This window comes from Neofelis nebulosa, assembly GCF_028018385.1.
Source record: "Neofelis nebulosa isolate mNeoNeb1 chromosome Y unlocalized genomic scaffold, mNeoNeb1.pri SUPER_Y_unloc_1, whole genome shotgun sequence".
Lineage (NCBI taxonomy): Eukaryota > Metazoa > Chordata > Mammalia > Carnivora > Felidae > Neofelis > Neofelis nebulosa.
Window position 1 is genome coordinate 1762196 of NW_026691917.1, and position 15883 is coordinate 1778078.

Genomic DNA, 15883 nt, shown 5'->3' on the forward strand with positions numbered 1-15883 from the left:
GACTGAAGGAGCAGGGGGAAGTCCGGGAGAGGGCGGACATCCACGGGGAGCATTTGTGGTGGAGAAGCATTGCTCGTCCTGAGTTGCTCTCCAAAGCCCCAGCCCACAGCACAACTGCATTTGGTTTGCAGGCTTCGACCCTCTGTGTGTTTGCAGCTGAGTCTGTGCAGGTCCCCTGTCATCCTCCCACCCTCTCCCCATGCTACCTGTGTCCCTGTCTCGGCGGACCTTCCATTTCCAAGCCAATGTCTGGCCCACGTTCCCTTGCCCATGAAACACACGTGTCAACACACTGCATACTGGGGTTCTCACCGATACGTGAGCATGTCAGATCACTGTCTTCTGGTCCCTTCCTCCCTCAGGTAGTACTGCAGGGGATTGGGCCACAGGTCCTCGATGATGATCTGGTAGGGGACACAGGCCGCCGCCACATTGGGCATAGCCCACTCACCTCTCTGGCCCAGGGCCACCCACATCCCCACTGCTGACGAAGGCCTCAGGGGCCCCACCTCGGCAATCCTGTTCGTCCCTGGGCAGCTGTGCTCACACAGCCAGTTCAACAAGTTAAGCCTGGTGGGGTCATGCCTGCGACTGGGAGCTCCACGTTCATAATCCCAGAACCACTGGACTGGAGTGGAACGCGATGCCCTGTAGCCTGCAGGAAGAGAGGATTTGAGGAGCAACCTGATGGCCTCCTCCCCACCCACCTCCCCCTCCCTCCTGCCCCTGATTCATGCTCATCATCCCCCTGCCCCGCACCATCATGGGACCCACACTCTACCAGCAAAGCTAAGCTGATACTCCTTAATAATCACTGGGTTCCAGAAGTACGGGTTGTCCCCAAAGAAAAACATCACTCTGCAGCGGTACTTGGGATGGCCCACTTCTTCCACCTGCCGTGAGCAATGGGACAGGAGGGGGCAAGTGTCCTCCCTCGGGGTCCCGAGCTACTTGCCTGGCTGTGAGGGTGAGCACCTTTGCCTCACCCTCTCCTGCCCAAATCCCACACCCGACGGGACGGCCCCCAACCACAGCCTCCCCGGTCTGACCTCCAAGTCGACCACGTAGCTGAGCACGTCTTTGTCCTGGGCACCGATCATGGCCGACAACTGGGGGTGATTCAGAATCTGTGCTGTGTCAAGGAGCTGTGCCTTCAGATGCTGTGGAAACAGACACAGCCCCCCTCCAACCCTCCCAGGCTAAGAGCAAGGGACGGGATCATGGCATGTGCAGAAACACCAGGAAACACTAGTCCCCACACTCCTCAGCCTCTGCAAATGCATCAGACCCCATCGACACTGGGCAGTCCGTTGGCTTCCTGTACCTCCCACGCTGTCTGCACACAGCAGGGAGAGACTCCACTGCCTGCACTCCTCACAGTTCCTTCCTATATCTGACCTGTGTGGGCTGCCAGCAGCCCATCATAGCTTGGGATGTCGGCCTGTGCTCTGACCCCTCCTCACGGCTGGGTTTCTTGGCATATTCCCATGAAGACCTATGTTGTCACCAGCCTTCTGAGTCCAGATGGAATAACATGGCTTACAGGAACCCGACTGCACACTTACGATGTAAGCAGAGGGTGTGGGAGGGAGAAAGAGATCGAGAAGCACGGACGAGGAGGGCCGAGGAAGGAAAAGAAATAGACACAGTGACACAGCCTGTCCAGAGAGAAAGACATGGGTGGGACCCAGCCGGAGCCTGAGGACAGAGAGGGAAGCAGGGGTGGAGATACCAGGAGAGAATCCTGTGTGTGTGTGTGTGTGTGTGTATGCGTGTGTGTGTGTGTGTGTGTGTGTGTGTGTGTGTGTATGTCAGGGTCTGTGCAGGCAGCTTGTACCCCGTTCGGAGTGGGTCTGAGTCGTCCTACTGTCTGGCAAAGGGGCGTGGCGTGGTTCCACTAAAGGCCATGAGTGTGTTTCTGAAATGCTCTCTTTCGACGGAACTGCTAAGAAACCGTGCAGAGCCTGTGAATGTGAAGGTGGGTGTGCGGCCTGTGTAACTCTCCCATTTTGCAGCGAAATATTGCTTTGCTTTATCTGCTCTGAGTGAAGGCTGCTTTGTGCTACCCTAGCTCTGGTAGCATGGGGACACATGACTCGCGTCCGCAAATAATGTTTGACAGCAGCCTGCAGGCCAACGTTGGCGGAGACCAAGAGGAAGCAGCTCCAAGTCCCCGGGTCCCCCCGTGCCCAACAACCGCCCCTGTGCAAGGCCTTACACTGGATCCCAGACCACACCAACCCAGGGCCAGGGACCATTCCCCAGCTCTCCTCCCTGGGGGCCATCGCCCTGAGGCACCCTGCTCTCAGTGCCCAGCCCTCCTGCACAACAGCCCCCGCCATCACCCACCAGCACAAGGAAGGATACCGCCTGGGCCCAGAAGCCAGGGATGTGCTTGATGACGGCCCTTCTGTGATCCAGGTGAGAAATCTGCCTCCGAAGAATCCTGCGCTTCAGCCGCCGTAAGGCCCTGGAATCCTGGGCATTCCCAGCGCTGATCTCCAGCTGAAGACGCTCCAGTGCTGCCAGCGGGTCCTGGGCTGAGGCAGGACGCAGCGCTGGCTCTCGCTGCTGCAGCTCCTGTGAGAGCTGGGGCCCCTCCTCCGCCTCTGCATCTGCCTCGCGCTTCTCCTCTTGCTCCTGAATCTCCTCCTGCTGCTGTCTCTCAACTTCCACCTCCTCCTCCTCGTGCATGTCCTCTGCTTCTGGCTTGGCTTCCTCAGAATTCTCCTCTCCAGCCACCTCTTCCTCAGTCGCCTCCCCGTCCTCTTCCTCCACCCCAATCACCACCTCAGCGGCCACCATTCCATCATCCAATATCAGCACCAATTCCTCCGCTGGGCTTGCCACTTGTATCTCACACCCGGCCTGGGCTTCCTGCACACGATGGGCGCTTGCCGCCCCTGAACCTGGGGACTGCGGCCAGCCCACGCCCTCCAGCGCCCCTGCATTCCCGCGGGTCCGGGACTCTCGACCTTTCTCATCCGGGACGATCAGGGCCCAGGGTCGACGGGAATCTCCGCTTTTTCCGGACTGCGACACGCTGGCCATGACACTCGGCCACGGCCCCAGTGTAGCTAGGGCAGCCTCAGGACAAGGACAGGGAAGTAAGTGGCAGCAGGTGGAGGGAGCCTGGGCCTCAAGGCTGTTAGCTCCCTGCTGCCTCTCGCTGCCGCCCGCCCAAGTTGGGCGCAGGCGCACAGGCTGTGGGATTTGAGGACTCCGCATTGGCTGTGGCTGCTGTGGAGGAGGGGCCGAGACAGAGGCAGTGAAGAGTGTGCGCATGCGGCCTGGGAGCGCAGTGGTTCCAGGGCAGGTCAGGCCCGCTGGCCAGGTTCACAGAGCAATCAGTTGCAAGACAGCAAGACAGGGTGCTGGTCGCCAGCAAGCGCGCGCCAGCGGCCGGTCCGGGCTCTGGAGCAAGTGCCCAGCCGCCAGCGTGACCCCCGTTTTGCCGCATGTCCTCTTCAGCGCTGTCAACTTCCAGGCCTGACTTGCGAGGTCCCCAGTATCACACGGTCTGTGGTCGCTTGTACACCCTTTCCCCAGAGGCCTCACTACGGGCACCAGAGCATTCAGCACAGGAACGTCCAAGCCGTGAGCCACTGCATGCTCCGTCCCTTGCCCCTTTTTCATGAAGCTGGGCAAAGCCTGGAGAAGTCCTTAGGTGTCACGCCTACCGGAGCCACATGGCCGTCTGCACGGTTTCTCCTCCTCGGCCGTCAGCATGAGGTCAGCGGTAAGGTGGGTGCCCACCCAGAACCAGTGACACCCACACTAGACCCACCCCACCACCATGTCCTTGCAAGAATGCAGCTCAGTAGAACTCACTGCACTGCAATTCAGAGCAAAGAACAACCCCCAGAGCCCCATCTGCCACTGGTGCCCTACTGGTCTCCGTACAGAGTGCCAGGGAGATGGGTAGAAGGATTTAGCAGTTTGCTCCGGTCCGGATATCTAACCTTGGAGGATATCTACCCTGTGGAGGACCTGGGACACGCATGCAGGCGGGCTCCTTGTGCACCTCTGCCACCAAGCACATAGGTGGGAAACGTAGGGCCACAGGGTTCGCCGCCGGGCTTAGTGTGGCTCACCCTTCCGTGGGTGCATTGAGCATCCGTGCAGAAAGCACTGGGCTCACTGAAAGAAGCCAGCCCCTGACAGAAGCACAGTGGTGGTGAGCCCTGTCTGATGGATTCCTGAGGAGACTAAAGGAGTTAAAGGCATGCAGTCCAACAGAGAGCAGAGTGGTGTTAATCAGGGGAGGGTGCGATGAGGAGGTGTCGGGCCTCGGGTGTGAAGATGCAGTCCTGCCGTGTGCATGAGTTCTGGAGATCTAACTTGCACAGGGCAGCCGTAAGCAATGCTTCACCACCTCGTCAGATTCCTCAGAGGCAAGGGCTCTCACCACAAACAAAGAGGGGTCGCTAAGAAATGTCCCAGTGAAGGTGGCTGGACGGAGCGCTTGCACGTGAAGGATACGAGCACATCCGTCACTGCCCGTTGTGTCCCTCAGTCACGCACTAGTCCTGGTGGACTAAATAAGCTCAGAACCCAGCAGTCACAGGGGTCAGCCTCGTTCCCGCAAACATGAATCAGACTCCCAGGTAGGACGTAATGGACAAATTAGGGACCAGAACACACAGGAGGCACACGGAAGCGAGACACACACTGGCAGGGGAAAGTCTCTTCCAGCCAGGAACATGCCACATGGCAAAAGAGTAAGTGGGAAAACGTTGCTGGACCGCTTTTCACAATTTACGCCTGCATGTGCAAGGTGCAGGCCAGTGACGTTTGAGCCCCTCAGGTGCAAAGGGTTTGAAAACAGAGGGACAGAAAATAGAGGTGTGACTGCATGCTCACAGCAAGGCAGCTGCATTTGGGGACATTAACTGGCTGGCGGTGAGTGCATGGCCAATCCTCTGACGAAGGTCCTTCAGGCACGGAGGGATTTCTGGCTCCTGGAACACATAACAGAACGCACAGAAGCCCCTCCACCTGACAGCAGGACAGCAATTGGATCTGTCAGTGGAAGAAAGGGGTTGAATTCAGAGGGAAACACACTCAAGCGCAGAAGCATACACCAAAGACAAGACAGGCCACCAGAGCCACAGCTGACACAACACACAGGTGTGCAGACACGAAGGCGGTTACACAGGTACAGCTGTGCCCACTTAGGCCAGACAAGGAGGCATCACCAGAGAGCTGTCAGCACAGGCAAAGCCAGGAAAAGACACAGACACGCCAGGGCTCACTCAGGGAGACAGAGGAGCACAGGCAATGCAAGACATTTCCTGTGCACAGAGAACAACATGATGATCCCGACAGACCAATGAGAGACACGTGTGGTTCAGAGACATGGAAGTCAGAAGGCTCTTGAATTGCTGAGGGTGTCCTCTCTCGAGGGACAGCACTCTGGAGCCCACACACGCTGATGTTGGGGTGGAAGAGGCCGCTGGGCAGCAGATACAGTTGTGCAGGGGTTTAGCAGCTCCTGGACCCTAGGGCTCCCCGGGGAGTGCTGCGGATACGGGAGGACACCCGGGGCTGCCGGGTGTGCAGCATGAGGGCTGTAATCCCTCGGACACAGAGCACCCAGGCCTCTAACCACGGACCTCAAGTGTCCACACTTGAGGGTTTGGCTCTGGGGGCCGTGAGTGCATTCCACACCCACACCTTGTCCGTACCTTGTCTTTGGGACAGGCCGGGCGGAAACGTCACCCTGGCCCCTGAGGAGGTATTGGCTGGAGATATTAACATGTGGGGGACCCTGTGTTCACCTGTCCCGTAAAGTGTTCCTGCTCGGCAAGACCTATCAAGTAACGGCCTGCTTGTGCAGAAAGATGCCCCAAAGGGTCCAGCCTCATGACCACTGAGGCCGTATTCCCACTGCAGAATCCTGGGCCATACTTTCTTTGGATGTTCACACCCAAAGACTCGGGTCACCACAGGGAGCTTTTCCAGGGTACCCCGACATTTACACATCAAGCAGCTGAGAAGACGTGCTTCTCCAGGCAGTGTGCAGACAGCAGCGAGAGAAAGACCTGCCTTCCCTTCTAGAGAGTGCGACAGCTTCCGCCCTGGAAGAGGTGAGGCTTGGTTGCACAGATCCTCAACTCCACAGCCTGCTGACACGCTGCTGACCATGTTGTCTGCATACTGAGAGGGACAAGAGGCCTCCATGCATTGGGACTGCCCTCGCCTTCTCTGGAATAGAGCCACTGCAGAGAAGGCTCTTGTACTGCAGAGCTGTGCAGTGGGGATCCTGGGGGGCTTGGGCAGCTTGGGAGACAGGAATATTAGTGTCGGGATGTCAGTCTCAGGCACGCTGAGACTGACAGGGCTGGGGGCCGTGTTACTTGGGGATACAGAAGAGCCTGCGATGGACAAGGCTGAACTCTGTCTACTGCACTGCTAGCACGGTGGAGCTTTTGCCCCATCCCTAGTACAGACATCTCTGGCAAGCAGCCATCTGCTGTGTAAGGAGTACCCCAGCACTCACGTCTTTGCAGGTGAGGCTCGTCCCAGTCCTTTCTAAGTTCCAGGCCTGCCTGGCACCTATGCACAGAATGCTAAGGCCTCACAAGTCCATCGTTCCCTATGTGGCTGCGGCAGCCTTTGTCCTGGCACTCAGGCAAAGGAACACAGGCTGCCTGGGACGAGGCGACCACCCTGAGCGCCTGCTGGTGTTTGCACTTGGGAGTCTTCTCACAAGTCTCACATGGCGTGTTGGACACAGGGCTTAAGCCTGTGGACACAGAGGAAGAGCATCACCCGACTCATCACGGCTGATGATGAGAGGGCAGAGGGCACACGGGAGAGGATGACGTGTTCGTGCCCTGTAAGAGCCCCACCTCCCCACGACCCTCCCCTCTGTTCGCTTGCAATCTCGGCCACCCATTTGTAACCTGAGGTCATTTCAGAAACAGCGAAGTTCACACAAGGGCATCAGTACTAGGACTCCTTCAAGAGTCTTTGTGTGTGTGTGTGTGTGTGTGTGTGTGTGTGTGTGTGTGTGTGTGTTTGTGTGTGAGAATAAGTGAAGCGGTGTTTGGGAGGCTCAGCTTCAGGAAGTGGAACCAGAAAAGTTGCCTGTGATTTTGGAGTTGTGTGAGTCTGTAGTGGGCTGTTTTCTCTGCAGTGTGTACGTTGTCCCTGTCAACCGTGCCTGAAGCAGAACTTCATCAGTCTTACCCACCCACTCTCCCTCTGGTCCCTCAGTTCCCTCCCCTGGACACCAATCCTACAACCTGCTCACAATCCCTCAAATATGTATGGCTGGTCCTGAGATCCTGACCTTGTCCACAAGACAGTCTGCATTGGGAGACGTCTGAAAACCAGAGGGTAATCAACCCTGGGAATTCCTCCCTGTGTGGCGGTTCAGTCAACATGACTGAGGGTGTCCCCGTGCGGGATTCTGGGGGCACCATCATGGACATGCCCAAACCCTGAATATTGGACCTCCCTGGCCTGTGCTGGCATCTCCATTTCCTTGAATTTCCTCATTTTCACAGGAAAGATATGAACCTGGGCACTGGCCTTTCTCTCAGGTTTGTGCCCTGGCCTCCCTCACTCAAGTCCCCATTGCTTCAATCTTGCTGACCTCACATGCAATCCCAATGTGTGACCCAACCCTACGGACAATGTCCTACGTCCCGCCCTTCCTTGGAACTCCAATGTGCAGGCACAGAACACTTACACCCCTGGACAGCCGCATGTATACATGGACACGCCCCAGAGCGTACCTGAGAGGAAGACACACACAAACACTTCATGCTGTTTATCTCCCATTCTATATTTCTTCAAATGTATTGGACCCCCGCCCTGCGCCACGTGTCACCACCACCCTTGTCCTCATTTCGTGGGGAGGAGAATCTTGTGGACCATCGGTGAGCATCGGAAGGTTTTCCACTGGGGTCGATGAAGTACGATGCTCCTTCATACTCTTCTCAAGATCGTGCATATCCCTGGGATATATGGGTACACACAGAGACACACACACACACACACACACACACACACACACACACACACACACAGGACAGGTGAGAGTCTTATCTTGGCCCTGATTAAGGTTGCTTGAATGTTTCCAAACGGAAAGTAGAATGGGAGGGTGTGATAAGCTGTGCCAAAGCTGACAAGGGGCTCCCGAAGCCAGACAACATGTGGGATGGTGGTATGAGGCCTGACGGTGGGGTTCATGGTCCGGGAATGACAGTTGTCACCATGCTATCTGATGAGCCAGCTTTGGTTGTCCCGCTTTGCTCATTCTTGTTGTCTAGCCCCCTTCCCCCCGTCAGGCTCCCGAAAGGGGCAAAGCCTCTTTGAGACGTTACTTCTTAAGACTCCCTGTCTGAGGCCGATGCCCTTTTGACCTGGTGTCACCTCCTGTGCCACTGTGAGTCTCGGTGCCTCCATGCAGAAGAGAATTGTGCCACGGACCCCACGGCACATATTTCAGTGCCCACACCCTTGGCTGCTCACGTCTTTCCCTCTCAGTTCTCTCTCCTGGGGCCTCCTTCATCTTGAAATACGGCAGGGGATTGGGCCAAAGATCCTCTATGATTATCTGGTAGGGGAGACAGGCCAGGCCTCAGGTAGCTATCCCACGCAGTGCGGGAACCCATGAAAATCACCTCCCTTCCTTGTTACAGGGCCCCACCTCAGCAATCCTGCTAGAGCCGGCAAAGCTGTGGTCAGAGAACCAGTTGAAGAAGTTGAGGCTGCTGTTGTCATGCCTGCGTCTGTAGGCCTCCTGTCTGTACCTTGGGTACCACTGGATGGGACTGGAATGAGACGCCCTATGCCCTGCAGGAAGACGAGTATGTGAGAAGGCGCCAGAGAACCAATCACATTCAACCCTCCACCCACTGCCGCCCACGCAGTCAGCGGACACTTACCAGCAAGGCCTAGGACATACTCCTTCGTAACGACTTCGTTCTGGAAGTAGGAGTTCTTGCCAAAAAACAGCAGGATCTTCCGGCATTCCCTGGGAAACTTGTGTTCCTCCACCTGCCGTGGTACAGTGGGGCAGAAATGTGAAATCTTCTTCCAGGACACCCTCCCTCCCCTGAGGAAGGAACACGTCACTTCTCCCCACCACCTCCCCTCCCCACACGGCCAGCCCCCCACACCACCTCCCACTCCCAGGCCGACCTTCAAATTGGTCATGTGGCGAAGCATGCTTTCATCGGGCTTACTAATCAGGGCTGACATCTGAGGGTGGTTCACAAACTGCTGCAGGTCAAAGAGCCTTCAGGTGCTGGGCATGAGAGAGCTCGAAGCAGAGAACACGTGTGGACAGCATCCAGGCGTCCTCCCCCCGGGACTGACGTCCTCCCCCAGGGTCTCAAGCCCTCCCCACAGGCTGCGTCCAGGCCCACGGGGTCTCAGGATCGCGCAGGGCTCTGCTAGACACGCACAGGAGGCTGTGCATGCCCAGACGCCCGCAACCACGCCTAGCCTTGTGTGCTCATGAGGACACTGAGGACGCTTACTTCCACACAGCCAGACAGCACACATCCGGTCTCGCGCCGACCAGTGGGCATTCACATCGCCTTCCCCGCAGCAAGATGCTGAGCGGGACCCAGAAACGTGCCCCCACGCGGCTTTGTGTGGGAAGAAGCCCTCGGTCATTTCCCCGTCCTGGCCTGGACCTCCACCGCCACTCCCCACTCTCCCAGCGCTGTTTCCGTGCCAGGTGCGACGTAAAGCACACATGCCTCCCCCACCCCGGCACTGCCCTCCTCCCACACTCATTGCAGAGCCAGGACCGCCGGATGGGATCACGTTTGCACGTTCCCGGCCACTGGAGCGCGGCTTAGCTCCAGTCCCTGTCCTGGGTTCCTCTAAATGTCACCTCCCTTTCCTTCCTCTTGCGCAAGCCCAGCCCCCTCTGGACCCTCCACCAGCAGCAGGAAGGATACAGCCTTGGCCCAGAAACCACGGATGCCCTGGATAAGGGCACTTCTCTGTTGCAGATGACGCTGCCGCCTCTGCCATATGCTGGGTTTGAGTTGAGAGTCCTCCCGGCTGGCATGTGTATTCAAGGGCTGCACCTCCGTCTGAAGAGCCTCGAGCAAGGACAGGAAAGGATGTAGGCTTGCACTCATCTGCGTCTCTTCCTCCTGCTTCACCTGCAGCTCCCGTGCGTTCGCCAGGCACCAGCCACCTTGCTCCTTCCACTTTGGTTCCTCCTTCTCCTGCTCCTCAGCTCCTGCTCTTCGTGCCCCAGCTCCATCTCTTCCTTCTCCTCCTTTCCCAGCTTTGCCTCTTCCTCCTGCAGCTCTTCTTGTAAATCCTGTTGCCCCTGCTCCCCCCCTTCCTGCTCCGCAACTTCCCTTAACTCTTCCCCATCCTCCTCCTAATCTCTCTGCTCCTGATCCTCCCCCTTCTCTTTCTGCTCCTTTTGTAAGGCCTCCTGCTGCTCCTGCTGCTGCTGCTGCTGCCCCTGCTCCTCCTCCCCCTGATCGTCGGCTTTTGACCTTCTTCCCCCTCCTTCTCCTCTTACTCCTAATCCTTCTGTTCCTGTTCCTCCTCCTACTTCTCCTCCTCCTACTTCTCTTATGATCCTGCTCCTCCTCGTCGTCCTCCTCCTCATGAAAATCATCTTCCACATCCTCATCCTCATCCTCATCGTCATCCTCCTCCCACTCCTCCTCCTCTTGAAAATCACCTTCCTCATCCTCATCCTCATCCCCGTCGTCCTCCTCCTCCCATTCCTCCTCGTCCTCCTCCCGCTCCTCCTCCTCCCCCTCTTCTTGGTCCTTATCCTCCACCTCCTCTTCCTCCTCCTGTTCCTCCTCTACATAATTATCCTGCTCCCCCGCCTGTCCCCCGTCTTCCTCATGCTTCCTCTCGTCATCCTTCTCGTCTGCAAGAACGTGTGTTTCTGTGGCCGCCGCCTCAACTCCCTCCTCCACCAGGCCCAACAGCTCCGCCACCGATATTATGTTGTCCACCAGCAGCTTCAAATCCTCCCTTCGGCCGGACACCTCTGTCTCACGTCGGACCGGATGTTCTTGCGCACTTCGGGGCATTCTGGCCCCGACAGCGTCGTCGTGTGGCGCCTCAGTCGCGTCCAGGAATACTGTATGCCCTCGAGCCCCGGTCTCTTGACTACCGCCTTCCATGACGAACGCGACCGCAGTTTACGGGGCACTGCCACATTTTCCAGACACTACATCCTTCGCCATGTGGAGCTGGCCCAGGACCGCAGGTGGGGCAGATTCAAACGAAGCGGCAGGAGGTGAAAGCACGGGCCTCTCTCACCACACCCAGTCAGTGGAGCCCTGACGACAACGGCTGACAACGCCCTCCCGCCTTCTGCCGTGGACCAAGGGCCCAGGGGGCGCATGCGCACAGGCGCTGTACCCAGGAAGCCACGGCGGTGGCTGTCGCTGTGGTGATGCTGCTGCAGAGGCCTTTGCGCTGAGAGAAGTGCGCATGCGGCTTTGAAGCTGAGGGCGTTGCAAACCACGCCCAGACTCCCAGCCAGGCTCCAGGACCAATCATGAGGACGGCAGTGGGCGTGGCGTCGGCGGCCCCACCTTTCAGGGCGGTGGGAATCTGCTGCGAGCGTGTCACGGCACACAGTGAGCCCCGGGCTTCGGCAGTGCGGCGCCTCCAGGGGCCTGCAACTTAGGCCTCTGTGTGCCCTGTTTGGCCTCTGTCAATGAGAAGGGGACTTTCACATTCCCCCCCTCGGCGTCCCGTACGGCCTGGGCACGAGGCTATCTACACACACGGGAAAAGGGGGACCTCCACGCTTTTCACGTTTACACCCCCACCTTTGGTCATCGTGCCCATAGTCTGGCAAATCCACTGAGCGGGTCAGCGTAGCTGTCCGTGAGACGCATTCCAGCTGTGCGCCCGCTGTCTGCACCCTGGTTTGCATCTGGTCTGCCTCCTTTGCATACGCCCTACGTCCATCCCTACTCCAAGAAGACACGTATGTCATGACAGCAGGCTAGCAGTGCACCCGCTAGGGAACACTGTTCCCGCTAGGGAAAACTCTTGTCACTCGGTGACAAGAGGTGTGTGACATGGAGAGGACACCACCCTAGGGGAGGCTGCCTATCATGCGCGATCCCAGGAGCAAAGGGATGGCACTCTCTGAACTTTGGCACTTGAACCACCCCGGTACGCACCAAATCAGGAAAGCCCCCAGTCTCTTTCCTTTGCTCCCCAACGGCCTACACACACTCACTCAGGCACAAAGATGCACGGCCACGCGGCACGTGGACACAGACACGCACACGCTGCCAGCGCAAACGCCAGGTCTCACGCAAAAGTACTCAAAGGCGCCAGCCACGATACACTCACAGACACTCTAGTGGACCTCTGCACTCACACGTGCCCTCTGCCACATCCCGCTCGCGAGGCTAGCTCCTTCCCACGACTCACACTTGCTTTCCCCCCTCACACAGCACATGCCTTTGTCCTGGGGCCCAAAGCTGGCTGAAAACTAGGGCACATTCAGTATCTCCATTGGGTCAAGGAAGCTTGCATTGACATGCCAAGGAAAGAGAGCCACAACTGATACCAACCTTCCAGTACCAACAAAACTGGAACGTGGCAGGTGGAGAAACACCAGCCACGACTAGGTTCCCAGCCTATCGGCCCCTGCGCTCACCTCAGCCCCTCTCAACCCTGGGGAGTGTCTTGGGTTTCAGTATCTCCCAGCTGGCTGCAACCTACAGGGCAAGGGCCAAGGGACTGACCTTTCACGGTTCACATGTATACCCAGCTTGTGTGGGCTGCCTGGAGGCAGTCACGGCTTGGGAGGTCTGGATGTGCTCTGACCCCTGTTACTTGTGTGTTTCTTTGCGTGTTCCCCTGAAGCCCTGTGCCGTCAGCAGCCTACTATGTCCATATGGACATGCACGGCACACGGGAGCCCAGATGAACTCATACGGTACAAGGACTGGACAGAGAAAGAGAAAGAGAGACGGAGGTGGGGTGGGAGGAAGCGTTCCGAAAAGAAAATGATCACAGAGACAAAGAGACAGACAGAGACCAGAGGGATACCGAAGGAGGCAGAGGAAGGAGAGTAAGTCACAACTGGAGATAGCCACAGGGGGAAGTGTGTTTGTACGTGGTGTGTGTGTGTGTGTGTGTGTGTGTGTGTGTGTGTGTGTTCATTTATGAATGAGTGTCAGTATCTGGGACTGAGAGAAGGGGTGTGGCTGTGATTCCAGGACCCTTGAATGCCCTCTTTCCCCACTGAAGATGATATTAGCTGTGGGATTTTAATAAATGGCTTTTATGATGTTTAAGTATGTTCCTTCTATGCCGACTTTTCTGAGGGCTTTTATTAAGAAAGGATGCTGTATTTTGTCAAATGCTTTTTTCTGCATCGATTGACAGGACCATATGGTTCTTATCTTTTCTTTTATTAATGTGATGTATCACATTGATTGATTTGCGAATGTTGAACCAGCTCTGCAGCCCAGGAATGAACCCCACGTGATCACGGTGAATAATTCTTTTTCGATGCTGTCAAATTTGAGTTGCTAGTATCTTGTTGACAATTTTTGCATCCGTATTCATCGGGGATATTGGCCTGTAGTTCTCTCTTTTTTGCTTGGTCTCTGTCTGGTTTAGGAATCAAAGTAACGCTGGCTTCAGAGAATGAGTCTGGAAGGTTTCCTTCCCTTTCTATTTTTTGGAAAAGCTTGAGAAGGATAGGTATTATCCCTGCTTTCAATGTCTGGTAGAATCCCCCGGGGAAGCCATCTGGTCCTGGACTCTTATTGGTTGGGAGACTTTTGATCACTGATTCCACTTCTTTGCTGGCTATGGGTCCTTTCAATTTCTTCCTGTTTGAGTTTGGCAAGTGTGTGGGTGCTTAGGAAAACGTCCATTTCTTCCAGGTTGTCCAGTTTGTTGGCATAGAATTTTTCATAGTATTCCCTGATAATGGCTTGTATTTCTGAGGGATTGGTTGTAATAATTCCATTTTCATTCATGATTGTATCTATTTGAGTCATCTCCCTTTTCTCTTTGAGAAGCCTGGCTAGAGCCTTATCAATTTGTTTATTTTTTTCAAAAACCAACTCTTGGTTGCATTGATGTGCCCTACAGTTTTTTGAGATTCTATACTGTTTATTTCTGCTCTGGTCTTTATTATTTCTCTTCTCCTGCTGGGTTTGGGGTGTCTTTGCTGTGCTGCTTCTACTTCCTTTAGGCGTGCTGTTAGCTTTTTGTATTCGGGATTTCGTCTTGTTTCTTCAGATAGGCCTCGGTAGCCATGTTTTTTTCTTCTCAGGACTGCCTTTGTTTGCTGCATCCAAAGGGTTTGGATTGTTGTATTTTCATTTTCATTTATTTCCATATATTTTTTAATTCCTTCTCTAATTGCCTGGTTGACCGATTCATTCTTTAGTTGGGTGTTCTTTAACCTCCATGCTTTGGGCGGTTTTCCAGACTTTTCCTGTGGTTGATGTCAAGTTTCATAGCCTTGTGGTCTGAAAGTGTGCTTGGTATGATCTCAAGTCTTTTATACTTATTAAGGGCTGTTTTGTGACCCAGTATGGGATCTATCTGGGAGAATGTTCCATGTGCGCTCGAGAAGAGACTATATTCTGTTGCTTTGGAAGGCAGAGTTCTAAATATATCTGTCAAGTCCATCTGATCCAATGTATCATTCAGGGCCCTTGTTTCCTTATTGATCCTGTGTCTAGATGATCTATCCATTGTTGTAAGTGGAGTATTAAAGTCCCCTGCAATTACCACATTCTTATCACTAAGATTGCTTAGGTTTGTGATTCATTGTTTTATATCTTTGATGGCTCCGGTATTCGGCACATAGACATTTGTAATTGTTAGCTCTTCCTGATGGATACACGCTGTAATTATTATATAACGCCCTTCTTCATCTCTTGGTACAGCCATTGATTTAAAGTCTAGTTTGTCTGATATAAGTGTGGCTACTCCAGCTTTCTTTTGACTTCCAGTAGCATGATAGACAGTTCTCCATACCCTCACTTTCAGTCTGAGGGTGTCCTCAGGCCTCAAATGAGTCTTTTGTAGACAGCAAATAGATGTTTGTTTGTTTGTTTGTTTGTTTGTTTTTTTAATCCATTCTGATACTCTATGTCTTTTGGTCAGAGGATTTAGTCCTATTACATTCAGTGTTTATTATAGAAAGATATGGGTTTGGAGTCATTGTGATGTCTGTAGGTTTCATGCCTGTAGTGCTGTGTCTGGTACTTTGTGGTCCTTGCAACATTTCTCTCACAGAATCCCCCTTAGGCTCTCTTGTAGGGCTGGTTTAGTGGTGATGAACTCCTTCAGCTTTTGTTTGTTTGGGAAGTCTTTTATCTCTCCTTCTATTCTGAATGACAGGCTTGCTGGATAAAGGATTCTCAGGGGCAATTTTTTTTCTGTTCATTACATTGAAGATTTCCTGTCATTCCTTCCTGGCCTGCCAAGTTTCAGTACATAAGTCTACCACCAGTTTTATGGGTCTCCCTTTGTAAGTCACAGCCTGTGTAACCCTAGCTGATTTCAGAATTTTCTCTTTATACTCGTATTTTGCCAGTTTCATTATGATACGTCATGCAGAAGATTGATTCAAGTTTCGTCTGAAGGGAGTTCTCTGTGCCTCTTGGATTTCAATGCCTTTTTTCTTCCCCAGATCAGGGAAGTTCTCAGCTATGATTTGCTCAAGTACACCTTCAGCCCCTTTTCTCTCTCTTCGTCTTCTGGAATTCCTATTATACGGATATTGTTCTGTTTGATTGCATCACTTAGTTCTCTAATTCTCCCCTCATACTCCTGGATTTTTTTCTCTCTCTTTTTCAGAGTTTCCTCTTTTTCCATAATTTTATCTTCTACTTCACCTATTCTCTCCTCTGCCCCTTCAATCCATGCTATGGCC

The 15883-nt window shown here is 54.6% G+C and overlaps 2 protein-coding genes across 2 annotated transcripts; both read right to left on the reverse strand.

Annotated features, from left to right (window-relative positions):
• Window positions 1-317: 317 nt before the first annotated feature.
• Window positions 318-3130, reverse strand: LOC131503561 (testis-specific Y-encoded protein 1-like). The gene is made up of 5 exons (XM_058715010.1): window positions 2368-3130; window positions 1050-1127; window positions 782-893; window positions 510-655; window positions 318-404 (listed from the first exon to the last, which is right to left on the reverse strand). Exons 1-5 carry the CDS (start codon window positions 3049-3051, stop codon window positions 333-335), a joined length of 1092 nt encoding a protein of 363 aa, XP_058570993.1. The 5' UTR covers window positions 3052-3130; the 3' UTR covers window positions 318-332.
• A 3442-nt stretch (window positions 3131-6572) lies between these two features.
• On the reverse strand, window positions 6573-11132 carry LOC131503584 (testis-specific Y-encoded-like protein 5). Its single transcript, XM_058715041.1, has 7 exons — window positions 10741-11132; window positions 9927-10704; window positions 9157-9234; window positions 8901-9012; window positions 8663-8808; window positions 8386-8569; window positions 6573-6748 (listed from the first exon to the last, which is right to left on the reverse strand). The coding sequence occupies exons 1-7, from the start codon at window positions 11130-11132 to the stop codon at window positions 6573-6575; spliced, it is 1866 nt and encodes a 621-aa protein (XP_058571024.1).
• Window positions 11133-15883: the final 4751 nt, after the last annotated feature.

Bases quoted from the DNA above. Each gene is read 5' to 3' on its own strand.
- LOC131503561 (XM_058715010.1), bottom strand. From the start codon at position 3,051: ATGGCCAGCGTGTCGCAGTCCGGAAAAAGCGGAGATTCCCGTCGACCC. The intron at 1,128-2,367 runs GTATCCTTCCTT...GACACAGCACAG, and splicing joins CTGGCTTCTGGGCCCAGGCG to ATTCTGAATCACCCCCAGTT. The intron at 894-1,049 runs GTCAGACCGGGG...TGCTCACGGCAG, and splicing joins GCTACGTGGTCGACTTGGAG to GTGGAAGAAGTGGGCCATCC.
- LOC131503584 (XM_058715041.1), bottom strand. From the start codon at position 11,132: ATGGAAGGCGGTAGTCAAGAGACCGGGGCTCGAGGGCATACAGTATTC. The intron at 9,235-9,926 runs GTATCCTTCCTG...GACCTGCAGCAG, and splicing joins GTGGTTTCTGGGCCAAGGCT to TTTGTGAACCACCCTCAGAT. The intron at 6,749-8,385 runs GTGACACCAGGT...CTGTGTCCACAG, and splicing joins GACTCACAGTGGCACAGGAG to GCTTAAGCCCTGTGTCCAAC.